The sequence below is a fragment of the Astatotilapia calliptera genome, chromosome 23, assembly GCF_964374335.1.
Source record: "Astatotilapia calliptera chromosome 23, fAstCal68.1, whole genome shotgun sequence".
NCBI classification, from domain to species: domain Eukaryota; kingdom Metazoa; phylum Chordata; class Actinopteri; order Cichliformes; family Cichlidae; genus Astatotilapia; species Astatotilapia calliptera.
In genome coordinates this window covers 29,076,273-29,102,970 of record NC_137443.1, presented here as the reverse complement: position 1 = coordinate 29,102,970, position 26,698 = coordinate 29,076,273, and the positions used below count along the sequence as shown (strand labels likewise).

General features: G+C 40.5%; 4 protein-coding genes and 1 non-coding gene across 8 annotated transcripts in view; 3 read left to right on the top strand and 2 right to left on the bottom strand.

The window, feature by feature from the left end:
• Window positions 1-858: 858 nt before the first annotated feature.
• Window positions 859-3,279, bottom strand: ccdc122 (coiled-coil domain containing 122). The gene is made up of 6 exons (XM_026157647.2): window positions 3,112-3,279; window positions 2,646-2,752; window positions 1,634-2,032; window positions 1,438-1,554; window positions 1,207-1,280; window positions 859-1,082 (listed from the first exon to the last, which is right to left on the bottom strand). The coding sequence occupies exons 1-6, from the start codon at window positions 3,137-3,139 to the stop codon at window positions 1,004-1,006; spliced, it is 804 nt and encodes a 267-aa protein (XP_026013432.1). The 5' UTR covers window positions 3,140-3,279; the 3' UTR covers window positions 859-1,003.
• Window positions 3,280-3,426: 147 nt separating this feature from the next.
• On the top strand, window positions 3,427-6,803 carry mtrf1 (mitochondrial translational release factor 1). Of its 2 annotated transcripts, XM_080297724.1 has the most exons (10): window positions 3,427-3,488; window positions 3,604-3,951; window positions 4,147-4,244; window positions 4,329-4,410; window positions 4,534-4,641; window positions 4,851-5,023; window positions 5,114-5,231; window positions 6,099-6,235; window positions 6,327-6,425; window positions 6,506-6,803. In XM_080297724.1, the coding sequence occupies exons 2-10, from the start codon at window positions 3,705-3,707 to the stop codon at window positions 6,641-6,643; spliced, it is 1,200 nt and encodes a 399-aa protein (XP_080153850.1). In that variant the 5' UTR covers window positions 3,427-3,488; window positions 3,604-3,704; the 3' UTR covers window positions 6,644-6,803. The 2 variants fall into 2 exon arrangements, with proteins under 2 accessions (XP_080153850.1, XP_026013429.2); XM_026157644.2 differs by having other exon boundaries at window positions 3,439-3,951.
• A 3,990-nt stretch (window positions 6,804-10,793) lies between these two features.
• wbp4 (WW domain binding protein 4) lies at window positions 10,794-14,826 on the bottom strand. The gene is made up of 10 exons (XM_026157645.2): window positions 14,475-14,826; window positions 14,305-14,377; window positions 14,164-14,226; window positions 12,850-12,976; window positions 12,590-12,772; window positions 12,412-12,482; window positions 12,235-12,310; window positions 11,928-12,148; window positions 11,605-11,837; window positions 10,794-11,503 (listed from the first exon to the last, which is right to left on the bottom strand). Coding segments are annotated over exons 1-10 (1,251 nt in total). The 5' UTR covers window positions 14,477-14,826; the 3' UTR covers window positions 10,794-11,301.
• A 31-nt stretch (window positions 14,827-14,857) lies between these two features.
• trnae-uuc (transfer RNA glutamic acid (anticodon UUC)) lies at window positions 14,858-14,929 on the top strand. The gene has a single exon. It is a non-coding gene; the product is annotated as a tRNA-Glu (tRNA).
• Window positions 14,930-15,074: 145 nt separating this feature from the next.
• Window positions 15,075-26,698, top strand: part of LOC113015604 (glycerol kinase) — a 26,866-nt gene continuing 15,242 nt past the window's right edge. The window contains exons 1-17 of one of the 3 annotated variants that reach the window (XM_080297723.1): window positions 15,075-15,292; window positions 17,082-17,155; window positions 17,242-17,348; window positions 17,438-17,515; window positions 18,419-18,498; window positions 18,669-18,806; window positions 18,895-19,004; window positions 19,134-19,200; window positions 19,471-19,488; window positions 20,750-20,785; window positions 20,896-20,963; window positions 21,050-21,092; window positions 21,186-21,266; window positions 22,266-22,344; window positions 26,223-26,319; window positions 26,397-26,481; window positions 26,575-26,695. In XM_080297723.1, coding sequence (XP_080153849.1) covers window positions 15,200-15,292; window positions 17,082-17,155; window positions 17,242-17,348; window positions 17,438-17,515; window positions 18,419-18,498; window positions 18,669-18,806; window positions 18,895-19,004; window positions 19,134-19,200; window positions 19,471-19,488; window positions 20,750-20,785; window positions 20,896-20,963; window positions 21,050-21,092; window positions 21,186-21,266; window positions 22,266-22,344; window positions 26,223-26,319; window positions 26,397-26,481; window positions 26,575-26,695 — 1,375 coding nt within the window. In that variant the 5' untranslated portion in view covers window positions 15,075-15,199. The remainder of the gene's footprint in view (window positions 15,293-17,081; window positions 17,156-17,241; window positions 17,349-17,437; window positions 17,516-18,418; window positions 18,499-18,668; window positions 18,807-18,894; window positions 19,005-19,133; window positions 19,201-19,470; window positions 19,489-20,749; window positions 20,786-20,895; window positions 20,964-21,049; window positions 21,093-21,185; window positions 21,267-22,265; window positions 22,345-26,222; window positions 26,320-26,396; window positions 26,482-26,574; window positions 26,696-26,698) is intronic. The other 2 variants (XM_026157640.2, XM_026157642.2) reach the window with 2 other exon arrangements.

Genomic DNA, 26,698 nt, shown 5'->3' with positions numbered 1-26,698 from the left:
CTTGACTTCACGCACACTGAACCAGACTTCCTGCACACTTACTTATTACAAGTTAACGCTGTAGGTGAGACAACACATACCTACAACCGCTGCACAAATATTTCATGAAATTATTGTTCTTAAATGTTGCAAACATCTTTGTGGCTAAAACTTTGTGGGGGTTTTTTTTAAACTCTGAACAGAATCTTCTATTTAAGCTTTGGGTCTTAATCAAATTTGCTGTAATCTAGTCTTTAGCTCATAAAAATCCACCTCTCAGCAACATCTCTGAGCTTTGTTGAACAGCTGTTCAAATAATGCAAAAGACCCACAAGGACACAACTCAGATGTGAAAAGTGTAGAGTTATAAAGTTATGGGGTTTCTCAGAGGCTGATTCAATTCATTCTGATGTGATTTTATCTTCTGAAAAGGCAGCTTCATTGTTTAATTACTTTCGCGTTATGGTTGAAGTAGCACAGTCATGCCCTTGTTAACCCGACAGTGGGACTGTCGCCTCAGAACCGTCAAGTGGCCCAGTCAGGCAGAAGCTGGGACAGGGTGTACCAAAGCAGCACTGCCACACTGACAGTTACAGTGGACATTTGGCTTGTGTTTTGCTCGGGTTACTGTTGTGGATGAACTGATTCACTAACACCACCTGACCTAAAATCCCATCCCACGCCCGTGCTGATGCTGAGCCACAAGACACGGTCCTTTCATTTCCATATTTATGCTTTTCATCTGAGAAAAGGGAAAAAACAAGAAAAGAAAACTTGCACATGTCAAGGAACACATTCAGCAATAACTCTTGTATAAATATCTGGCATAAAGCAAGAAAGCCAAACAGATAAAGTCAGGCATTCAGTGGTCACGGCTGCCCCCTGTTGTTTAACTTCAGTAACAAGAATGCTCCTTCCTTGTTAAACTAACACACTCATAATAACAACTGGTGTACATTTATCTCAATAACAGAACAATTAACCCACATTAATCTGACACTACAGTTCGATGACCACTGACTGCTTATGGTTGTGATGACTGTTGCTGACTCCTGAGCTCGGCTAGCTGTCTCCTCATGTGGTAGATATCATCAGACATTTGCCTAAGGGAAAGTAGGCACAACTTAGTAGCCTTTAGTATTTAGAAGCAGAACATCAATCATCTCTGTTCTGGCATTTAGAGCTATTTGTAGCATGTCTACTGTCACATGTTTATAGTATTTCTACCTGTGGTTGGCTTGTGCCCTGCTCAGCTGGCAGCGTAGGCGCTTCATGATGGCTTCATAGCGCCTGTTCTGGATCTGAGGAAGGGGGAAAAGTGATGTTGTTGATGCTTTCTTTCAGACTGAAACATAACTCATGTCTTGATACAAATTCTATCTAGGTGATTTAGCTGTTTTATGAACAAATGTCAGCCTCATAAGATGTCCCTGGTTTCTGTTGGGTAAGTCTGCACACCTCTATGTCTTTCTTTATTTGGGCATGAATCTCAGACTCTTTTTGGAGCCGGTGTCTCTTCTCAGATATGGTCTTCATCTTCAGGGAGACCTCCTCTTTCAGAGCTTTAATCTCTCTCTGCACACATGAGCATATAATAGTTATGGATACTGAAGATCTCTGAAAAAGATCCCTATGATTAAAATGAAGAGACCACCTTTGCCATCTGCACTGTGTTTCCATTTGGATTGTTCAAATCTTCTTTCAGCTCCTCGTTTTGCTTTCTCAGCATCTGTACTAGTTCTTTCTTCTCCTTCAGCTCGTTATGGGCCTTTGTCTGGCTCACTGCATGCAAAACAGCTGCCCTGTGGCCTTCCATCTTACTTCGGTAAGCGTTGAACCCTGCAAGCGCCACTAGTGCAACCTCCTCCTCCTCACCTATCAGAATCTGGAGTTCTGTGTTTTCCTTGCTGATGGATACACAGCGATCATGAAGGAGTTTGGTCTGCTGCTCCAGCTGCTCCATCTCACTTTCCAGCACTAGGATTTCTCTCACTTTTGATCTCAGGTCCTTGTCTATGCCCTCGTTTTTCCTCTCAAGCTCTGACAGAGTTGCCTGGAAAATAAGGCAAACCAAAAAGTCCAATTAAGTCATAAAGAAAGCCACAAACTATGCAAATAAATGTTTACTTCACTTTCTAGACAATTTTCTCCCATTGTGTTTTTTAATTATATTTTGTGACTCTTTTTGATCATTTGACACCTCTTTGTGGTGGATTTGAGGCACATTTTGGTTAATTCGGTCTCTTTATGTAACATTTTATGACTTAGTTACTCTGACGGTTATATTTGCATCATTATACATATAGTATAGTTCTGGGACAAGACAACGGATTTTCCTGGCTCTTTGGGTGCACAGAACTGTGCTCAGTAGGCTGAGTGATGTGTCCATGGTAAAAAAAAAAATCTATCTAATATGCCATCATTTTGTATTATGATAGCCACTTTATATGTTATACTATGTTATTACCATTGTACAAAGCAGGAATGGGCAATTAATTTTTCCGAAGGGCCACATAAGAAAGCGGGACTGTGGAGGAGCAGATCAAAAAGCTTGTAAAAAAGCTAAAATAAAAAATTGCTCATTTGGCCCCTTCAGAAAAATAATTGCCCAATGTGTTTTGCATTTAGTTAATCAGTGTTGTAGGGGAATAGGGTTAGAGATGAACCTGCAGGGTACTGAGTGTCCTCTGTTTCTCTTTCAGGGCCTCTTTCTGGGTATAGCCATGTTGACTCACATTCTCCACTGCCTTGGTTAACGAAAACCCAGGCGGTCCTGGAAATCATGAGAATCACTTTGTGAAAGTCTATAAAATAACTACCTGGCTGCCAATTTAGCCAAATTTTCATTTTCATTGGCAAAGTTTAAGCCAAGGGGTTATTTATTTCTTTAAAATGGACGCCACTGATCACATAAAACAATAAAATATTAGGCCTTTAAAAGTAGCAAACACCAACTTCTTTACTTACTCTGAGCTAACATTAATTAGCTATGTAGCTTATGCTAGACTAACAAAGCTAACATCAGCTCTATTTATTTATTTGTTACAGTTTAAGTTATGTACAGTTGCTTAAACAATTAAGCAGACATATATTTACTTTCCTGTATTGCCAAAAACAAACAAAACATCTTACCATCTTCACTGACCCCAAAGTTTGGCATATTGACTTGCTAGCTTATAATTTTCTATACTGTTTATGTCTGATAGTTAGCAATGACAGCATGCCATTTTTATCCTTGGGTTTCAAGTAACCCTAGAAAAATGTGAAATCAACTAACTTAAAAAGATTAAATAAACAAAGCTAATATGGTGTTAAGTTAATATGTTCATTTACAATATAAACGAAAGTATTTATTTAGTTTACTTTTTATTAATTTATTTGCAATTAGAAAAATGAGCAGCGGGATGTAACCTAACCATTGATACAATACGACTACGATTCCCACAGTTCACTTTTTCTCCACGTCAAACTATATCCGGTCTCTCTTACAGCCAGCAGCAGTCTCGCATGTAAACACAAAAATAAAACTAGCGAGCATTATTTTACTTCACTTGTCACCGCCTAAATTTAGTCAAATGCTTGTCAGGCGTTGCCTCAGACTGTGCTCTTTGTGTACCCGTGTAGTTTACAGCAGCGGAGTAAGAAGAGGAGGATGGAGGACACTTGTGGGACACGCCAGTGTGAAACATGCTAACAGGACAGACGTGCCACACTGGGGCAGAGTAATGTTTAAACGCTTCTTTCACAGTGATTTGGGGGAGCTGTACAAGAACGAGTCAGTTCAGGTGTATCTCGAGCAGCTCATGGAGGAGCACAGAGACCTGAGCAAGAAGCTACAGCATGCATACCTCAGTGAGTCAGACAGAAAGGGGCTCACAAAGAAGCACACTGAGTTGCTGCCTCTGGCAAGTGTGTTTAGGAGCATTGAACAAGCTCAGAAAGACCTCGAAGAGGTCAGTTCACTTCTAAAAGGCGAGTAGGATTTTTTTAAGCTTACTATATATACATGTAATGGCTTTATAAACACACCTCTCAAACCACAGAAAACCATCAAACGAGGTCTTCTAACTATTTAAATACCACATGTATTTGCTGCTTTGTGTGAGCACAGTTTTACTTTGCATTCTTAAATACAATAAATAAAATTATTTTCCTTACTCATGGCAGGTTTAGCTGGCACCAAAGATGAAGATGAAGATCTGACCCAGCTGCTAAAAGAGGAGGAAGCACAAATCTCCAGCAAGATTTTGGCTTTAAGAAGAGACGTAAGAACCCAAAAGACACAGCTAATTAATGCAGAAGTGTGTGACGGACCATTGTTTCTTCATGAGGTTTTCTCTTTACCGCAGCTAATCAAAGCTCTTATCCCCACTGATCCTCTTGACTCGAGTAATGTTCTGCTGGAGGTCGTATCAGGGCGGACAACAGGAGGTATGAAGGAAAGCAAAACTCTGAATTTGTTTTTATAAATTCAAAATACAATTCACAGTAAAATACTGCAAATAAGCGTTATTATGGAAAATAAGTGTTATACTTTCTCATGTGTGGTTTCAGGTGACATTTGTCAGCAGTTCACCAAAGAAATGTTTGACATGTACCAGGGTTTTGCATTTTACAAAAACTGGGACTTTGAGGTGTTGAACTACACACCTGCAGAGTATGGTAAGGTAATTTTTGTATTTCTGTATCATTCATAAATAGTTCCTGCTGTATCCCCCCCCCCCCCGAGTGTCTTTGTTATTAGTTCCAACTCACTCATCATGGGATTGAATGACTATGTGTGGATTAGAGTAGAAATTTAAACTTGTGGTGATCAGTGGACATAAACCTCCTACCAAAACATTTACAGCTGCATGAACGGTGTCTCTCAGGTGGTCTGCACCATGCAGCAGCGAGAATAGCTGGAGAGAACGTGTACAGGCACCTGAAGCACGAAGGAGGAACCCACCGGGTTCAAAGGATCCCTGAGGTGGGGCTCTCCTCCAGGATGCAGCGAATCCACACAGGAACCGTGACTGTCATCATCCTGCCTCAGCCAGTTGAGGTACACTGCGTTTTTTTCTTTTTATGACTTCTCTTTGTTTACTGGAATGGTTAAACAGTACATCTCTGTTTTTATCTTTGGTGCTTGCAGTTTGAAGTCCACATCGATCCAAAGGATCTTCGAATCGACACGTTCAGATCTCGTGGTCCTGGGGGGCAAAGTGTTAACACAACAGACAGCGCAGTGCGCGTAGTTCATCTTCCGACAGGTAAACTGTACCACCATGCCGTTTTGCTTCCTCAAAGATTGTATAAAATATGTAGCCACTGTGATGTGCTCTTTCAAACCTCACTCACACACTATGGGAGGTGCTCTCTGTGGTAACCAATCATGGAAGCTCCTCCACCACCTCTGTCTAAGACAGACCAGTCACTTCGAGGAGGCAGTTGTCCCTTGACACCTTTGAAAGAGAATGATAACTGAGTGAGGTACACTATATTGCCTCACCAATCCAAATCATTGAATTCAGGTGTTCCAATCACTTCCATGACCACAGGTGTATAAAATCAAGCACCATGCAGACTGCTTCTACAAACGTGCAGTGGTGTAAATCACTGGACTCTAGAGCGGAAACGTGTTCTCTGGATTGACGAATCGATGGATGAGTCTGGCTTTGGCGGTTGCCTGGAGACCAGTACTTGCATTGTGCCAAGTGTAAAGTTTGGTGGAGGGGGGATTATGGTGTGGGTTTGGTTTTCAGGACCTGAGATCCAGTGAAAGGAAATCTTAATGCTTCAGCATACCAAGACATTTTGGATAACTCCATACTTCCAACTTTATGGAAAGAGTTTGGGATGGCCCCTTCCTGTTCCAACATACACGTGTGAAGGCAGACAAGCGAATGCTTTTGGCAATATAGTGTACATCACCTGACTGCCCTACTTGTATGGCCACATGATTTGAAGCTTCATTGTGTTGTGTTGTGTTGCCATGTTAGTGTTTTTGGAACCCAAAGGGATCAAATTTTAATGTTGAGTGCCAAGTTGTCATCTAAAGTTTGCCTAATACATTTATGATCCATTTATGCATCACTTAACACATAAAGCAGATACAGCAGGTTTTTTCCTCTTTGCAGGAATAACTGCAGAGTGTCAGCAGACTCGATCTCAGCTGCAAAACAGAGAAACGGCCATGCGCATGTTGAGAGCCAGGCTCTACCAAGGCATGATGGGTAAAGAGACTGAACAGAGGAATACAGCACGAAAGCAGCAGGTGGGTGAAGCAGGAAAACATAACCTGTAACATTCACAGATTTTTGTTCTCTTTTCCAACTTAGTCATTGTTCCTCTGTGTCTAAAAACAGGTGGGCACACGCTCTCAGTCAGAGAGAATTTGTACCTACAACTTCAGTCAGGATCGTGTCACAGACCACCGCACCGGATATACAACGAGGGACATCAAGGTTAGGTTTGAAGCCAGTGTTATCTACTTCAGCTAAAGGGTAAAAATCAATGTTGTGTGTTTTTTCATGTCTGTTTTTAGGAGTTCATGAGAGGTGGGGAGGCTCTCGATGATCTGATCTCTGATATACTTGAACACACAGAGAAGGAGGCTCTTCTCGAGGCGGCGGAGAACAGCAGCAGTTTGAAACGAACAGAGTCTGGACCGTCTGCAGACTGAGAGCAGCTTATGGGAGATGTGCTTCCTGACATATCTGACTGCTCTGTGCCTGCAGAACACATGTTATTCTATTATTTGGGCAATTAATTGCAAATGATGCAATGTAAGACAAACCAAAAGTAACAGAGGTTTTTATTTTTGTAATAAAATGTAACTTGTGTGTTTTGTGCCTTTGCAGTTTTCTAAATAACACTAAAGATTAAGGAGGGAGTAACTTGAACACCTTTAACAGGCCTGTCATTACAGTTTTAGCTAATATGGGTTTTAAAACTGCTGCTTTTTAAAAATAATGAACACACTGAATCACACTTACTGGCCATTTTATTAGGCACATGTGTTCAATCAGTGTCACCGGGCAGTTACTAGACAGATTCTCTATAGGGAGATGACAAACACTCTCAATTCAAAATACCATCCCCCAAGTAGAGACCGTTTAACAAATCATTTGGTCCCTGTTTGGTATGAGGTTGAAAAGCGCAATCTGATCTCAGATCTGAAACATGTCACAAAGGCAGTCATCACAGCTGATGGATGGACAAGTTCTACTCAAGACCATTACCTCACTGTAATGTTGGTACTATGTCAGATGAGGCCAGAATAAGGAAAAAGTCCTCAAAATAAGGCAGTCTATGAATCACAGATGGGGACATTGTGGCAGAGAAATCCTGGAGGAGTTTGGAGTAAAAGAGAAGGTTGTGGCATGCATGGATGTAGCTGTGAAAAAGGTGAAATTTATCAAGCTGCCACGTTTTGCACACACACTAAATCTTGGACGCCGAAAGCTGTACAGCTGCAATACAGTTTCCAACTGGACAGGAAGGATTCATTCTGTGATTGTATGGATGAAGAAATCCCACATGGCAAGAGTAATCCTCAAGGAGAAACAGTAACTTCTTTGTATGAATACTTTTTAAATACTTGAATAAAAGTCAGCCAAAATGTAAATCAACAGATTAGGATCAATATAAAATGATAACATCATGTTTGTGATGATGGAGAGATTCTGTCAGCAGTTTTCAGCCATCCAAACTGCAGCTGTAGACCTCTGCCTAAGAAAGCCCATCAAGAAGGAGAAGTATATAATCTTTGGGGTATATAAAAATTGGTTGCTTAAACATATTAACATATTAAAATGTGTTTATTATTTTTTGTTTATATTGCAGACTTGGCAGAATTGGCAATGAGGACATGCAGAGGAGTTTCTGGTGCTGATGTTGAAGCATTACATGTCCACGCTTGCTGTGTTTAGTGAAAAAAGTCTGACCTGTGGCCAGAGACTGCCCATCCTTCTGCAGCAGAGAGTGAATCAAGAAGTCCAACTGCATAGAAGTCTTTTTCCCATTCCAATCAAGGACAGTGCCACAGTCTGGTGGTGCTATATTTTATTCCCTAACCAGCCAGTTAGAGAATCAATGAGGAATCGAATCGTTAAATTATATTGATAATTGGTATCGCTAAATTCTTATCAGTTCCCATCCTTAGTCTTTAGCATTTAATATTCTTTTGAAAATTATTTATTTTCATATTTCTTAAATAGACATTGCACTGTGTTATTAGTGGATGCCAAGAAAATACTGTTAAACTGAAGAAACTTACTGTTATTAGCAGTAATCAATTCAATTGAAGTAATCAGGTGCCTTAATTTAAAAAAATAAATTGTGACATATTTTTACGTTTTCAATGTCCAGATCTTTGACTTTTGTTTAATTAAAAATAATTTTTAAAAATTAACAATAAATATTTAGTTTTGCTAAACTGAAGAAGTGACTCTGTTGTACTTTTAAGTTATGTCAGCTTCCCATGGGAGACATGATTGAAAGCAATGAGTACCAATTACTAAATATTTTTTAATTCATTTATTAAACATGTTAGTTTTATTGTAGCTGAAGGGTACATGTCAAAGGTAAGTGCCTCTGTTCACATAAAAATATTCACACTATTAAAAATTTGTTTTGTGTGTTTCTGTTTGCTAGCTGTACGTATGGGCCATGACTGGCCATGACCTCAGCAGGACCCGGCCTTCCCTTGCGCCGATGCCGGCATCACCTTCAGAAGAGGCGACATCGTGGAAATTGTGAACCAGACGGATGCCCTCTGATGGCAGGCAAAGAAACTGCCCACACGGCATGTGCCAGCCTCATCCCCTCTATCAACCTACTCATGCTCGTCCAATCTCGTACTGCATATAATAGGTGAGCCACAGGTTTTGGACCTCTATTATGAAAGTGAATCCCACACAACCAGTGAAGCCAGTTTAAGGGGAAGAGTATAGACTATAACTACTCTAACTCTGCTTTGGTTTATGGAACTGTTTCTCAAACACAGTATTTTGCAGTATACAGACTTCCGAGGATGATGTCATTGCTCAGTTTTTGGGCTTTTCCTCTGAGATGTTCTGACTTTGACACTTGAGATCTTCTGGTTTGGGAACTCTGACTTCTTTTGCTTGTTTTTCTAGAATTGAATCCTTTAGCATCTCTTCTTAAGCCTGACAATATTGCTTGTATGTAAAACAGATCCGCAGCAGTGACAGTTAATTTCCATCTATTTTGTATTATTTGAACTATTTTATAGGTTTTATTGTGTTATTACCACTGTATAAAGCAGGAATGGGCAATTAAGTTTCCCTAGGGGCCACATGAGAAACTGGAACTGTTGTGGAGGGCACATAGATTCAGAATTAAGAGTCACCTTTATTGTCATTGCACAGTATTGTAAAAACTACAGCAAAATGAAATTTTCTTGTGTGATCAGTACCAGCATTCACACACAAACCTATTTACACAAAAGCTTAAATACTTACATTAAATTAAGTTGATCTTGCCAAGAAGGATAGGTGGAGTCTGTTGAGTTCTGTGATGGTCCTGAGAAAAAACTGTTGAGCAACCTGGTGGTATGGACTTTGAGGACTTTCTAACGCCTGCTGAATGGAAGTACGAAGAAAAGGTTGTACGACGGGTGTGTTTTGTCCTGCAGAATATTGTTTGTTCGTAAGGGGCAGCAGGTCCTAAAAAGATCATCTAGGGAGGTCAGAGGCAGTCCAATAATTTTTTTAATCTGTTCTTATTACTTGTTTGAGGGATTTCTTGATCAATAAGCCTATAAAGAGATATAATGAATATTTCTCATGTGGCACCTTCAGAAAATTAATTGCCCACCTCTGGTATAAAGTGTTTTGCACTTAGTTACTGCAACATTTTTATGTTACGGTTAGAATTTTGTGTAATTAACATCAAATTTCTGTTAGGTTGTTGGTGTTGTAATGGCGTGGGGTGTATTTTATTGACCCCTTAGTAGCAACTGAGTCTCATTTAAACAACACAGCCTACCCGAGTGTTGTTGCTGACCATGTCCATCCCTTCATGACCACAGTGTACCATCTTCTGATAGCTGCTTCCAGTAGGATCCCACACCATGTCAAAAAACTAAGATCATTTCACACTGGTTTCTTGAACATGACAATGAGTTCACTCTACTCAAACAGCCCCCACAGTCATCAGATCTCAATCCAATAGAGCACCTTTGGGATGTGGTGGAACAGGAGATTCTCATCATGTATGTGCAGCTGACAAATCTCTGAGGAATGTTTCCAACACCTTGTTGAAGCTTTGCAAAGAACTGATATTGCTCTTTAGGTAAAAAAAGGGTCCGACTGGTATTAGCAAAGGGTACCTAATAAAATGACTGTATTGATATAGTTCGGTGTATTGTGGTGACCTTTCCTGAAGTAGGATGACACTCGGAAAGTTCATCCTCCACCAAGGTCAATGCCCAACTTTGCAATTTTAAATAAAGTCGTCTTGAACTGTGCCAGAAATGTTTTTTCTCCTCTCTTACCCTTCTCCACTGGGTTTCAACAAAGTACTTTATCTCATTATCTCTTTCATAGAGATACTAACCTCAAGTGAAGAATGTGTGTGAGCTTTGAGATCCTAATATAGATTTATAAACTGAAAGTCAAAGTGTTGTTTATTGTTTGCGTCTTTCATGGTTCTTTGCCAATCAGGGTGCGGCAAAGCCACATATCAGCTTTATACACACACTCTGACCCATAAAAGCATGTCACACCCAGCATGTGTGACATGACCAACAACCACTTGAGCTCCTATTTTGAGTAAATGTTTTCTGGCGTGAATAAAAAAGCCAAGCCTTTTTCTAAAGTTGTTTTTCCCCCACTAACTGGAAGGTCATTATTTATTGACATCACATATTTCTCATGTTAATAACTACAATCCATACTGCTTTATAAAAGTATAGCAATTATTCACTTCAGCTGACAAATATTAGACTGATGTTTCCAGTCGGATGCCTTACTTACTTAAACAAAAAAAAAAAGATATTGAAGTAGAAAATGTTTCTTTGATTTGCTGAGAAAATTCTTCACATTAATAAACGGGACGCCCAACATCATACCAACCTATCTAAATCACCAGCTATTGTACACAAAAACTGTACCCAGCAGTTAAAACTTAGAAAAACACATTTTAAAGAATTTGTAACTTCTCGAGCCAATTTCTCCTGAAACTGCTGCACATCAAAGATCCAATAGATGCAATAAAATGTCAAAATGGTTTTAGTAGAAGTTCTCTGAGTGTAAAAGTCTCATTCTGCGGCATCCTGACTTAGACGTTATTGTTTTTGTGGCTTTGTTGGGGGGGTCAGTCGTCTTTGTCTCTCTGTCGGAGGCTCCTCGATTTGCCATTTTGTGTCTTGTTCCTTCGGAACGATGCCGGACCGCCTTCTTCTCCGAGGGAAGTGATGATGCGTTCTTTGAACTTCGGCTTGGGCTCCGGGGGCAGCTCTGCTGGAGCGCTGGCAGTGCTTCCCTCCACTTCAGGCAGCTGCAAATCCACATTTTCACTGAAATGAGAATAAAAGAGACAAAGAAAAAGCTCTTTAGTAGCTGCCGGCACACATATGTAGGATCTCGCTGTGTAACAACTCAAAGATGTTGCACTTACTACGGATCCTCTTCTTGCAGGATCTGCTCCCAGACTCCGTATGGATTGGCAGCTTTTGGCCTCTTGGCTTTCGTTTCCCTTTGTTTCGCCTGTTCTTCTGTTTTCTCCGGTTCAGCTGTTGTGTTTTGGACCTCCTCAACTTTTGTCGCCTCTTTATCGTCATCTTTAGGAGTGTCGTCACTCACTTTACCTTCATCCTCTTTTTCTGATGGCTCCGTCTCTGCTTTCCTTTTCTGCAAACAAAAATCAGGAAACCTGAACTGTAACAAGAAGAAGGTGAAGTTCGTCTATACAGACTCTCGACTTCTCTTTGAACTACTCACCCTGAAGCTGATCTTTGGCACTTTGGGCTGCTGGCTGGTTTTCTCAGGGGCTTCAGCCTCTTGAGATGATGGGGCCCCGTTGGAACTCTCCTCCTCTCCTGATAGAGGCTCTGGCTGAGGGGTCACGGGATCCTCTGGACCCTCTCCTTCTTGGTTGGATTCAGAGCTGGATCCAGGCACCTCATCAGGGGGGAAGTCAGCAGGCTTCTCCCAGCTGGACTCTGAAGGGTGAGGGAAAAAATGGATGTAATCCCACAGATGACATGAAATAGAAGAAGCCATTCATTTAGAAAGAGAAACACTCCACCTCCGGTTTCTGTGTTGTAGTAGTATGTGTAACCATCAGGACTGACAGCTTCCATCCAAGCAGAGCCTGAAGTACTCTAGGAGAAACAATATTAAGATATATGAGCAACAGAACACCCCATTTGTAATTAAATTATTATATATATATATATATTTATTATATAAAACAGATATTAACTCCAGTCTGTTGAGTCTGTTCAGAGGCTGAACTCGCTCCCTGGAGGCCCTCTGGTTTTTCCCACTTAGATTCTGTCATATATAAACAGACAAAGGCAATAATCAAATGGAATATATTTAAAAAAACTAAACAAACTATAAACAGACAGACTTTCACGACATTTTCCATTATTCCTCACCTCCTGTTATTGTGTTGTAGTAATACGTGTGTCCATCATCTGTTAGGCCTTCAACCCAAACCTGCTCTTCTGTTTGCTGTCTGACCTTACCGCTTGCCTTCGCTGCTTTCTTCTGTGGCTTCTTTGGCTGGGGTTTCACTTGAACTTGTGGCCGTGCTGTCGTTTGCTCCGGAGAGCTTAGACCTAAACACAAAGATGCTCCGCTGAAATAAATCCAAGGAATTATACTCACAGGTTAAAGAACATCCCCCGACAATTACCTTGCGCTTCTCTTTCCATCCTCTTCAGATCTTCCTGATAGGCCTTCAACGCAGCTTCCTCCATCGCAGCAAACTCTTTGGACATGCGTTCCTCCTGCTTTGCCTTTTGAATGCTCTTCTTCTTAATCTGCAGGAGAAAGATAGGGTGAGATGAGTGGCAGTGGCTTGTGGCCAATAGGGAGACAGTATTGCAGTCAGCTGTGTTTATGTCTGCACCTTATCTCTCGTGCCAGTCGTGAGAATGGTGCCAAGACAGGCAGGCTGCTCATGCCTGTGTGTATCACTCGAGCACAAACTGATAATGATAGTGTGCCCTGTGTGACCGTGTACTGGGAGCCATTTTATGCATAATAAAGCTAAAATAAATCAAAAATAGAGCTTGTTCAAGGAAGGAGTCAGGGTAAACAGTATAAAATTTGTGATATTATAGTGAAAAATATTTAAGAAAAAAAAATGTGTGTATTATGTGGTTCTTCTTTCAGTTGCTCCCTTTAGGGGATCATCTGCCACCATCTCATCTTATCTCTAGCGCACTCGCCTGTCACACCAACCCTCTGCATGTCATCCTTCATTACATCCATGAACCTCCTCTGAGGTCTTCCTCTTTTCCTCCTGCCTGGCAGCTCCATGTTGTCCAATATATTCACTATCCCTCCTCCACACATGTCTAACTTTCTCTCCAAATCACTTGACCTGGGCTGTTCCTCTAATCCTGTACATGCTGGTCACTTCCAACGAATCAGAATCTGCTTTGCTGGCCAAGTGTACCAGTCTGCAAGTTTTTCGCTATTGAAGTAAACAGGATAGACAGACGGTACAGACAACAGCAACAATAACAACTTGTATACCATATACATATGTGTAATGGTACAATGGTGCAGTTTAAAGATGTTGGGATAAATTATGGAATAAAAAAAAGTAATGAATAACTGGTTACTACATATACAGTATATACATTGGAGGCTGTGACAGTTTATAGTTTTGTTAGCAGGTCTCACTACCATCATGTAAATCATCTTAGCTCTCTTGTGCACTGTCTATTGCTTTGGATAGTAGATCCCAGGTAATTCAAGACTTTATTGATTTTTACGGACACCTGTGTCTTTCTAAGTAAACAGACTGAAGGCCTCAATGGGAAGCTTTTCATATGAATGTAAGTCAATTTAGCACGATGCATGAAGCTCAATTTCTAGACTTGTGGATGCTACAAAATAGATCTTAATTGTATTATTTGCTCAATTATTTTAATAATTTGATAATATTATGTAATCTGTTACTTCGTATATTTAAAAAAAACAGAATAAAAGTTAGTACCTCTGAAATTTTGGCAGCCACATTTTCTTTGTGATTTTTCCCCCTTTCGTGGAACTCGATGCTCTGTAGAGAAAAACGCGAGAAACATTAGCGTGGACGCCGTCCTCGGTAACACGTAGCCACATCTTCCTGTATACTCACGGGCTTATTGTCTGCAATCCAGCACTTGCAGTACTGGCAGAATTTCCTTGGTTGTGACTTCCAGTAGTCAGCCCTACAAATGCAGAAATCAGTCAGACTGGCTGAATAACTGGCCATGTGTGTTATATATTTCAAAGCTTAAATAGCAAGAGTCTTGTCCCGTTACTTACATTTTTAAGTCTCTGTGGTGAAAATAAGATCAAGAACTTAAGAAGAATGAAATGTGAAGACGATTGCTTCACTCATTTCAAGAATGACAACATGGTCCGTTTGTGATGACGTCATCGACAGCCGCCGCTGAACGACAGACGGAGGTCGATACTGAAGCTCGATGTATGATGTCCCTCTGGTGGATAAAGAAGAAATCGGCACGTATTCTTGTCACCCTGCTGAAAGGTTTTTAGAAAACAGCAGCTACGCCATAGACTCCTTCAAACACCCTAGAGGGACGTACTGAAATTCGTTCATAATATGGCACCTTTTTACTACAGCCATACTCGCTCAACTGTCAAATGGCAATATAAATATCCGACATCACACCCCTTGATTAATGTCCCATATGGTCTAGCGGTTAGGATTCCTGGTTTTCACCCAGGCGGCCCGGGTTCGACTCCCGGTATGGGAACTACTATTTTTGTTAGTGAGTCTGCAGAACTTTCTTGAATCGCCTTACACTTCAGCTCAAGCACCTAATGCTCGTTGAAAATGGTACTTTTTTGGGAACATTGTATTGGTCCGCATGAGACACGATTACAGACAGTTGCGTCATCACTAGTGGCCGCTACGTTTAAAGGCAGCGACTGACCCACCGACTTTGCCTGAGCACGGAACCGCTTCGCCGGTGGGAATAATCGGTTTCCTGTACAGTTCCGTGCCCGTAGCTCCGGGGCTGCCCATGAACGGCACCATGGCCGCGTCTTCCCACCGGATAATGCTGGGGCCACTGGTTGCTGCTATCGACCAGGGCACGAGCTCCACCCGCTTTCTGGTAAGACAAACCGGAGACAGCAGGGGCAGGAGGGTCTCCTCTAGCTAGCGGGTCACATTTAAATGACTGTGGACAGAGCCGCCGGTGTCCTTGGCTGTGCTTTTCATGCGGGAACTCACAGTACTGTATCTACAGAGGAAATCTATATATTCATAACAAATGTCTGGTATCGTTTCACTTTACTGCAGTAGCAGTCTGTGCTCCCTGTAAAAAAACAAAACATAAGATAAACTACCTTATTCATCAAGTTGGATGATCGTGCCTGGTTCTTGTTTTCCCAATAAATGTTGATTCTGAGCTTCTATTGGAATCTGTATAAAGGGAAATTTGTACCATGTAGGCCTCAATTCCAGGAATGGTTGACAAAGATTTGCACATGAAGGACATGGAGGCAAAAGAAGAAGAAGAATAAAGCTAGGAAAAATGCACTAGTTTCAGTTAACAAGTAGTAAACTTTCCTATAAAGTACCGAACTCAAATAGTAATACAAGAAATATAAATTACATAGTATTGCCAAAAAAAAAGACAGAAACGTTAGACCGTATGTATAATTTAATGTATTTAACAAGAGAAAGGAAGACGAGCCACACACCCAAAACAGTCAGCTACTTTTGTTTTAACATGTGTTCTTTTTTTGTTTATGTCCTTGGGTGTGGCTGATAGTTGAGTGCCAAGAGTTTAATTGCTCTGAGTCACCTCAGCTGTCAGATAAAGACACATGGGTGAAGTGAATGTGTGTTCTGTGGCATTTAAACGTTTCATAACAAGTAAAAGGTAATATTTTTGCTGATTTTATTTATTTACATTTTTTTAATGTAGTTTTGCACATTTTATTTTATTTATTGTTCCAGTGTTCTTGCACCGACTGTATCTTTGCATCTAATACCACAAGACACGTGCAGAGGTATTTTTGAAGGTGATAATTGTCCTGGGGTGACATATGCTATGCAGAGTTTACACTGCTTATCGCTTTAACACTTGCTTCCTCTAACACCGGTTGCATATTGCTATGTCAGGTCTGTCTAGGGCGTACCCCACCTCTTGCCCTGTGACAGCTTAGATAAACTCCAGCCCCCAGTAGAAGTGGAAATCACCAGAGACCCCATAATAGTGACATATTGTCACAGTACTTCAGTCACGATACAATATTTTTAACATTTTGGCGATATGCTAAATATTGCAGTAACATGGATTGCAATGTATCATCTTTTTTTTCAACTGCAAATGATGTCTTTAATTTTTTTAAATCAAAAATGATATTATCCTGTAAGATTAAATTATCTCACTTTAGTTATTTTTTTCTTCTGCTAAATCAGAATGTCAAACATACCAACACTGACACTAAAACCTGCGATTATTGTTGCCATAAGGTGGCATTTGTGGATGTAAGGAGGTTTGCTGTCCTATTATTACTTGTGTAATCAAGTCATCGGCCCAATAAAAATTGGCAAGTAGCTTTGTCGAGTTTGTCCAATGTCAATTTAATACAAGTTTTCTTGGCTAACGTCATCTCAAGATAGTGGTGCATGAGATGAGATGTTTGTAATATTCCCAGAGTGTTTTAATTAATTAATTAATTTTTTTCCCTTGATGGCAGCTGCATAGTTTAGAAAAGCAGGTTTGTGATTCAACGAATGACAGTTTAAAGCCCACAGCTGCTGGGAAAATGTAAATGATGGCGTGGAAAAGCCTTTCATGTTGTTGTGCTGAAACAGGAAAAAAAGCAGGCCTGGGAAGCTTTCCCAGAATCCTATCTGTAAAGGCACTGTGACGTTTTGTCTCTTTTAAGGTGTTTAATTCAAAAACAGCAGAGCTCCTCAGCCATCATCAGGTGGAAATCAAACAGAGCTTCCCAAAAGAAGGGTGAGTGATAAAACTACTGAAAATCCTCCACGTCACACCACACATGTTTATCTGTTTTAAAAATGGATTCTTCTCGCGATGTTAAGCTGGGTGGAGGAGGATCCCAAAGAAATCCTGCAGTCGGTGTACGAGTGCATGGAGCGGACATGTGAAAAGCTGACGCAGCTCAACATTGACATCTCCAACATCAAAGGTATGTGTGCATGGGGTTCACGCTGCCACCTGAGCACCATTTTCATCCATTTCAAAGCTCTGAAACCTCTGCTGTTTAAATTTGTCCAGCTATTGGAGTGACCAATCAAAGAGAGACCACGCTTGTTTGGGACAAAGAGACGGGGGAGCCTCTCTACAATGCAATCGGTACAGTCTGATATCTCTGTGCGACTTGTTTGATGTGTGTCCTACAGACCTGACATTAGCATTGAAATAAGCACTGACTTCTTAATGCCGCTTGATATTTGATATTCTATTTATTCGCTTTTTAAATCTTGCTTTTTTGAATTTATTGAGCTATTTGTATAGATAAAGGCACTTTATAGCTCTTTATTATTTTATTAAGCTGTTTACCTGGTGTAACTTGATTATATTCATTTAGACTTTTGTTTATTTTAGCTACTCAATTGAACACCTTCTTTTTGTGTAGTTTTAACATTTCAATGTTTGCTTTGTCATGTTGTTTTAGTTATGAAGTGGTGCTTTTCACTTCTGTTTGAGCCTCATTCACACATATACACTCACACTCTAATGAATGCATTGGGGGCATCTTGGGATTCAGTATCTTTGCCCTCGACTTCCAGACTGGAGGAGCGAGGGATCAAACCACCAATCTCACAATAAGTAGATGACTGTGGTGGAACAGCAGATTCACATCATGGATGTGCATGCTGTCATGTTATTATGGACCAAAACATCTGAGGGATGTTTCCAGCACCCTGCTTGGAAAATGTACCTAATAATTTGGCCAGTGAGTGTATGCAGCCTCTCAGTTCCCTCCAAAAAGCCAACTTTATTTTTATTGGCTCCCCCTCACCTGACTTCCTCCAACAGAATTCCCACCTTTGCATCTTTATGAGGACACAAGAAATCTGGACCCAGCTGGCATCAGCTTGGCACAAGAGCATTTATCGCTTAATGTTTTGGCCTGCAGGGATTTCTGGTTTATGCACTGCCATGTTCAACACAAGCAGCCATGACTGTTACTACATCAGGGTGCTGTTGGTCTGATTGTGGATGTTGTGAAATAACTGCCATGCCTCTATTTAGTGTGGCTGGACCTGCGGACTCAGTCAACAGTTGAGCGGCTTATAAATAAAACTCCAGGAAGAAATAAGAACCACTTGAAGGTAACGTTGATCCGTGTTTGAGTTTGCACTTTTGTTCTGTTGAGTGCAGTTTAGGTAGGATGGTGTTGGCTATTTTCATCTATTTGAGTTTATAATGTTTTTTAATCCCTGTGTATTTTGTGTATGGCCTCACATAAGAGATTCACATTCATGTCATTGCCACCCTGCAGCATAAAACGGGGCTCCCGATCAGCACTTACTTCAGCGCCGTCAAACTTCGCTGGTTGATGGACAACGTGGACGAGGTCCACCAAGCTGTGGTCTCGCACCGCGCCATGTTCGGCACAGTCGACTCCTGGCTTATTTGGGTAGTCACAGGCTTCCTTCTTTAAGAGAAGTCATAGACATGTTCTTTGAATAAAGTGGAAAACTATATTGACTTTATTTGTGGCGCAGTGTCTGACAGGGGGTAAGTCAGGTGGAGTCCACTGCACGGACGTGACCAACGCCAGCAGAACCATGCTGTTTAACATTCACACGATGGACTGGGATCCAGAACTTTGCAAGTATGAGAGCTGAAAGTCACATCATAGTTATTTATGTATTCTATCATATTGGTGAAGAGGGTGGGGAAATACCACCTATAAACACCTCTAAAATTATTCTGCTGAAGTCTCACCTCTCAATGCCATCAGATATTTTGGTATTCCTATGGAGATCTTACCCAGGGTGAGGAGCTCATCAGAAATATACGGCCTTATGGTAAGCATACGCACACTGTCTCTCCTAATCACAAAATCACTATAATCTGTGGTTATATTAACTTTTTACACTAAAGATTTCACTGTTAGAGTGACTCTAGTGTTCAGAGAGTGCATTGCCTCATGCAGCGAGACTCTAAAAGATAAGAGTTTTGTTTTGTGTTTGTACTTACCTCAGTGTGCTTTCAGACTGTTTAAGTGCATGAAAGTTGATTGAGAAATTCTTTTAGGCATTTTTTGTGTGCCATTGTCTCTCTTCTCTCACTGGTAGAAAATATGTTCTAGCCGGGTAAGTAAGAACTCACCATCCCTATTTTCCTTCACATGCAAAGCCAACCCATCCTGCTTTTAACCCAACACAAACACACCATCACTCAGTGCATTTCCAAGATTCATATGAAGGCTAATGTTTCCATTAGATTAAGCGTCAAGCATTTAGAGTAGAGGTGGGAATAAGAGTAACCTCTGATAAGATGCTATTGTGACATTTGTGTAGCCAAAGATGGAAAAACAATGTAAAAAGGTAAAAAGCAAGAATTATGAATAAACTGAAGAAAGATCAGCGTTTTCACTATGATGTGACTTTAGTAACTAAATATAAAAGCGTACAGAAAGTGTTTTTTACTTTTAGTCTTTGTCATGCTAGGAAAGGTTTATCACTGCAGCCTGCCTGTTGATGCTTTGGGTGGGCATGTTTTTTGGCTGAGCCCAAATGCACATGGCAAAGCAGCTCTTTTTCTTTCATGCACCCATTATGAGTAGATCCAGAGTGACTGTGCATACACGGAAACTAAATCATTGCCCTGACTTCAGTAATATTTGCTCCAAAGATTTCCCCTCAGTCATTATAAAGCATTGTTCTTATCACAGCTCATTTTGTTGCCCCCAAGTGACCGATTGCAGGCATTACCATCAATAGAGCAGAGAAACTGTAGAAGTAGAAAAGACCAGTGAGTGTTTTTACAGCCAGTACACAACCATGTCAGCTCTATTGGAAATGTGCTAGATGGACCCTGTTCACTGTGGTGGCATGCTCCTGGGGTGGTTGTCATTAGTGGACCATCTTCTTCTCCTCCAGCATCCCATCTTCTAAATCTCTTCACTCTTGGGCATGATTTTATTTCACCGACTTTTTATGTGTTACCTTTTTAAATGTCATACCGAAGCCACGTGCAGGAGTGAAGACATTTTAGTAGATACAGGTTCACACTCACCCGCCTTTGTTTCCCTCACTGTGATTTCACTGTTATACTAAACTCTGTACAATTCAAATTTCAGCAGTATGTTTTTGTTATTTGGCTTCATACAGTCAAATAATAATGAATCGCCCCCCCCCCCCTTTTTTTTTTTTTTCTTTTTTCAGGCTATTGTTCGTAGTGTTTAAAATTTAGTTTTTGTGCTATTGGTTTAAGATTTTAACAACAACAACAACAAAAAAAATCCCAGTTATAATCAGGCATGAGTGTCAACATCTACTTAATACAAGAGACAGTTGATGCCATTTTACTGTTAGGTGCTTATACTTGCTTTCATTTTTTTTCTCTTGCCAGAAATCAGGGGCTCTTTCAGGTATTCCAATATCAGGGGTAAGTCTGACTTAATTTTTAAAAATTTTTTTAATATTGTTTTAGTGTTTGTCATGCAGTGTGAGAGGTTAATCCAATATGTGTATGTATTCTATTTAAAAAATAAACAGTGTCTTGGGGATCAGTCAGCAGCGCTTGTTGGGCAGATGTGCTTTCAGGACGGGCAGGCTAAAAACACGTAGGTGATATTTATAGGTCTGCTTTTTATTAAAACTTGACCCCTTTGCTAAAAATCCAGCTAAGTAGGAGTTTATTATGTTTCAGGTATGGGACCGGCTGCTTTCTCCTGCGAAACACTGGGGTTAAGGTCCTCTACCTAAGACTTGAGTTTAAACACTGTGGTACCATCGTACAGGCATTTACATAGAGTGCTACTTTTCTTGTGTCTGCTGTTTTACAGCCTGTGATGTCAGAGCACGGACTTCTGACCACTGTGGCGTACAAACTTGGTCGGGACAAGCCTGCCTGTTATGCACTGGAGGTACAGTATATACAGCATATATAAATAAAGTGATATTTGACATGGATATCAAAACGATAACGCCCACTTTCATAATATTCTCTCTAATCCTTCAGCTTTTTTCCGAAGTATGGAGGACAAAAACTGCCAAAATCAAAAACACATGATTGACTTTGTTAAAAAAAATAAATAAATAAAAATAAATAAATAACTTAACTTCGTTTTAATAATAATTTGTTAAAACTCTTTCAGGTGTTCCGATATAAGGTTTTCATGATTTTTCATAAAAATCCAATAATTTAATGAATTTCATGTCATAAAACCAAGAAAATGGAAATATTTTAGAAATCTGTCAAAAACGTGTTTAAAGCTAAGAATGACGGAAGTCACGTTTTTATTCTCAAATTTGAGCTGGCACAGTGGGCACTGTATACATTTGAGTGTAAATGTATAAACAAGGTTTAAAAATAATAAATACAACTGGGGAAAAGTGGGCAGGAATTGCAAAGGCAAGATCAATTAAAAAAAAAAAAAGAAAAAAAAAAAGAAGGAATTAAAGATAAACAAAGAAAATTAAATAAATTATAAAATAAGGGGATTAATACAGATGTGAGTATATGTATGTTGCAGCTGTAGTTTAGCATTTTGTAATTGGTTTTATTTATTTTTTTTATTGCATTTTGACTTTTTGTTTTTAACTCGGGTTAGTTTCAGAGTGGAGGGCAGATGTCAGAGGCGATATTTAAGGAAATCAGAATAGGACTCACAATGAACACACACATACAATGAACACACCTATCAGCTGAAATTGATTTTTTTTTTTTTTTTTTTTTACTAAAAACCAAGGAAATTTTTAGTTAGCTAAAAAATAATAATTTTCTTATTTATTAAGTGAGCTATATATTTATTTAGATTTTGGCCCGTTTAGTCTTCCAAAGAGGATACAGAAATGTGAGTATCTGTGAAATGACAGGTAATCTGAATATGTATTGTTTTTGTTTTCCTGCTCTTTGCTGTCAGGGCTCCGTGGCCATCGCTGGAGCTGTGGTCCGCTGGTTGCAGGACAATCTCGGGATCATTGGATCATCTGAAGAACTTGGTAGGTTCTGCTCTTGGTTCGGGGCATGTGGTGTATCCGGATTATCTGTAAAAGGAATAATAAAAGTTGACTTTGTACATGTATAGAGATGGACCGATCCGATATTGCGTATCGGTCCGATACTGACATAAATTACTGGATTGGAGCGACTGCCTCTTCTCTCTCCCTCCCTCTCCTGCTGCTACTTCAATCATGAAACTGATCAATGATCAGCTGATCGGCTTTTCTGTCGTGAGTCCGTCTCTCTTGTTTGTCTATCGCCTACTTCGGGCCAGAATGAGGAAATCAGCGGCTGAACAACAGCAGTGCGTTTAAGCTTGATAAGCTGTTTTTAGAATTTATTTACGTTCTACACCAGGATCCTTAATAGTCAACGGTGCAATAGACTCCATACTTGAAATGTGCAATTCACTTGTATTTTTCTTTTTATTCCTATTTATTCTATTTATCCCGTGTGTGTGTGTGTGTGTGTGTGTGTGTGTGTGTGTGTGTGTGTGTGTGTGTGTGTGTGTAAAATATTCGACCTTTGTTAAGCTCATTCACAGTAACTCTTAACACTGTTAAGCTGTAACACATTAAATATTGAAAAATACACTTTTTCCAGTACGGTACATTCAACTTCCACAAATCCATCAAACTCTTCACCTTCAGTGTCTGAGTTAAACAGCTGGGCAATTTCGGCATCAAGCATGCCCGGATCCCTCTCATAGGGCTGGGCGATATGACCCAAAATTCATATCTCGATATTTTTTAGCTGGATGGCGATATAAGATATATATCTCGATATATTTTTTTAAAGCCATAAAGTAAGAACAAAAAGAGAGTTCTTAGTCAAAGCTGTGTCCCAGATGTCACACAGGCACTTTTATTAACATAGAACAGATGTACATAAAATTTACTCAAAAATAAATTATGAGCATTTATTAAATAATAATGCTCCATAAATAAAAGAAAACAATGTTGTTTTTGTGCATAACAAAAAGCTCACAATTGTGCAGTCAAAATGTAAACTAAAAGACGCTGAGCATAATAACAAAGACGGACAGATTTCACAGCTGCTCTGTTCCCAAGTTTTACTGCGTGACTGACAGCCTGGAGTTTGAAATCCGCTTCGCAACCACGTCTCTTAACAGGTGCCATTTATGGTCCTTATACACAGTAGGGTAATATTACGTTGAAGCACAGTACGTATCACTCCGCGAGGCTCAGCCGTAATGCTCCGACAATCCATCAAGCGGTGCAGCTCCGTAGCTTACCAAAGTCGTACTAAAACGTTTTTTGACAGATTGCTGAGCGCCGTGTTCCACATAAAATCGGTTCGCAGTCATCAAGCACAACCAGAATTCATACATAAGGCGCGCTGTCAACTTTTGAGAAAATGAAAGGATTTTAGTCCGTGCAGCACCTCTGGGCTGCATGGCGTTAGCGTGGTTAGCTCGTTAGCGTGGTTAGCTAGCTAACACGTTGACGCCGTCCAGCCCCACGAACGGCGATGTGCAGTAACTCGTTAACGGAGATTTGCCGTGTCCATCTTGTCGCTTCCTGCAGGTGAAGCGATGGGGGAGGAGGGGAGGCCGAGTAACGTTGCGTAAAGACGAAAGTGGACGAAAGAGAGGCAAACTTGCGGCTCCACATAGACTATATCGATATAAAGGATATTGTCACATCTTATATCTCGTATAAAAATATATCGATATTTTTTAAAAACTCGATATATCGTCCAGCTCTACCCTCTCATCATTATCTGAATCAGTCTCGTTGCTTTTACTTAGCTGTTCAGTGATTATTCCAGCCTTCGTGAAAGCTCAGACGACACTTGAGACTGATACCTTAGCCCAAGCATCCACGATCCATTGGCAGATAGTGGCGTAACTCGCTCGGCGTTGCCTCCCTGTCTTCGTGAATGTGTGTTCGCCTTCTGTCATCCAATGCTCCCACGCAGCTCGTAATTTAACTTTGAACGACCTGTTGATACCAATATCTAGTGGTTGGAGTTCTTTGGTTAATCCACCCGGAATGACGGCAAGCTCCGAATTAGTTTTCTTCACTTGGGTTTTGACAGCCTCGGTGAGATGGGCGCGCATGGAGTCGTAGATCAAAAGAGACGGAGATTTGTGGAAAAAGCCATCCGGTCTCTTGACATAAACTTCCCTCAGCCACTCGCTCATTTTCTCTTCGTCCATCCAGCCCTTTGAGTTAGCCTTGACGATGACGGCCGGAAACCTTTCTTTTGGCAAAGTCTTCCTCTTGAAAATGACCATGGGTGGTAGTTTCTGGCCATTAGCTTGGCAGCCCAGAACTACAGTGAAGGATGACTTCTCGTTCCCTGTGGTGCGTATAGATACCGTACTGGTCCCTGTTTTCTCGACAGTACGGTTCACGGAGATGTCAAAGGTGAGGGGGACCTCGTCCATGTTAGTGATGTGTTCTGGCCGGATCTTCTTTTCAGTGATCTTATTCTGGCAGTAGGTGCGGAAAATGGCCAACTTTCTTTGTAATCGTTTGGCAGTTGCTGTGAGACAGTAGTTCTTGTGCGGATTGAGAGATTATGCCTTTTCATAAAACGGAAGCACCAAGAATGTCCCCCTCGAAAGTCGTTGATCTGCATGTCACATGCTACCGCTGTTGCCTTGAGTCGAATAGAGACTGTAGAGACACTTCTACCTGCTGTTCTCTGTTCAATAACCCACTGTTCAATTTTGTCCTCTAACTGCGGCCATCGCGCCTTGTTCCCTCGGAGACTCCTTTTGGTCTTCTTTACTTGTTTTAGGTCATCTTTTTGCTTCCTCCACTTGCGCACCATGGACTCATTAATGCCGAATTGTCTCGCAGCTGCTCTATTTCAACTAATTGCTCGAAGTTTAAAATCAGCTTCGTAAGCGTGTCTCTTCGCGGGTGCCATTTTGGAGTCGTTATACACACACAACACGGTAATGTTGTGTTGAAGCACAGTACGTATTACTCCGCGAGGCTCCTGGCAACGGTAACCGTAATGCTCCAAAAAGTGGCGCTAAAAATCTTTTTTTGACAGAGTTTTGAGCATAGTGTGCCACATAAAACCGGTTCGAGGTCAGTAAGCACAAACCAAAATTCATACATAAGGCGCACCAGATTATAAGGCGCACTGTCGATTTTTGTGAAGATTTAAGGATTTTACGTGCGCCTTATAGTGCGGTAAATACGGTAAAATGTCTGGCTTTTAATAAATAATTATCTGAATCTTACACCCAAAGTTTTAATCTGATGTAAAATGTATAGAAGTCCATTACTGTATATAGTAACTATTAAGTCTAATATACCCTAGTAAGCTATAGTACTTTTTCCGTTGGGAAGGTACCATCTGTGCAGTCTGCAGTTCTGTTGAAGAAAGATGTTGAATCTATTTAATTATTCTTGAAAAATAATTGATTTCTGTGCATTTTTCATTTTTTTTCACACTGCATCAAATTAAAGTTGATTACGTTGATTAAGCATCATGAGGTGGAGGGTGGGTGGTTCCCTATTTTATTTATTTATTTATTTATTTATTTATTTATTTATTTATTCATTCATTTTTTGCTGGGAGTTTTAGAACCCTATTAGTTAGGTTGCTTACTCTTTAAAATACCAGAATAGGGAGGATGGAGCAGGTTTAAGTTTATTAGATTGATCAGTTTTGCTGAACTATGAAATATTTTGGGTGCAGTGCATTTTTTGCATACAGGTATAACAGAATAGCTTTAGTGTTTTGTTTTGTTTTTAACTTGAGTATGAACTTATACAAAAAGCAGCAAGACATTAAAAAATGTATAAACTAGACAGCTGTTTATGACATCAGTGTTCACAGAATTTTTACTTCATTTGCCGTTTTGTGTTTTTTGTTTTTTTCCCCACTGCAGAGAAGTTGGCTGCTTCTGTCGGCACATCTTACGGCTGTTACTTCGTTCCTGCGTTTTCGGGCCTTTATGCACCTTACTGGGAGCCCAGCGCACGAGGGTACTGAGACTGTGGTGAACATCTTAAAGCGTCTGCTGAAATGCACCTGTCTGAATCAAACTTTCTCCGTGTCACAGAATCATTTGCGGGCTAACTCAGTTCACTAATAAGAGCCACCTCGCTTTTGCTGCTCTGGAAGCCGTCTGTTTCCAGACACGAGAGGTACGCGCTTTGTTCTCTTGAAAACTAGTGTTCAGCTAGTGAAATGTTTGCCTTTGCTTTAAAAAAAACGCATTGATATGATGATGTGTGCAGATACTGGACGCCATGAACCAGGACAGCGGCATCCCGCTGACACAGCTCCAGGTAGACGGAGGAATGACATCCAACAAGCTGCTGATGCAGCTGCAGGCGGACATCCTCTGCATCCCTGTTGGTA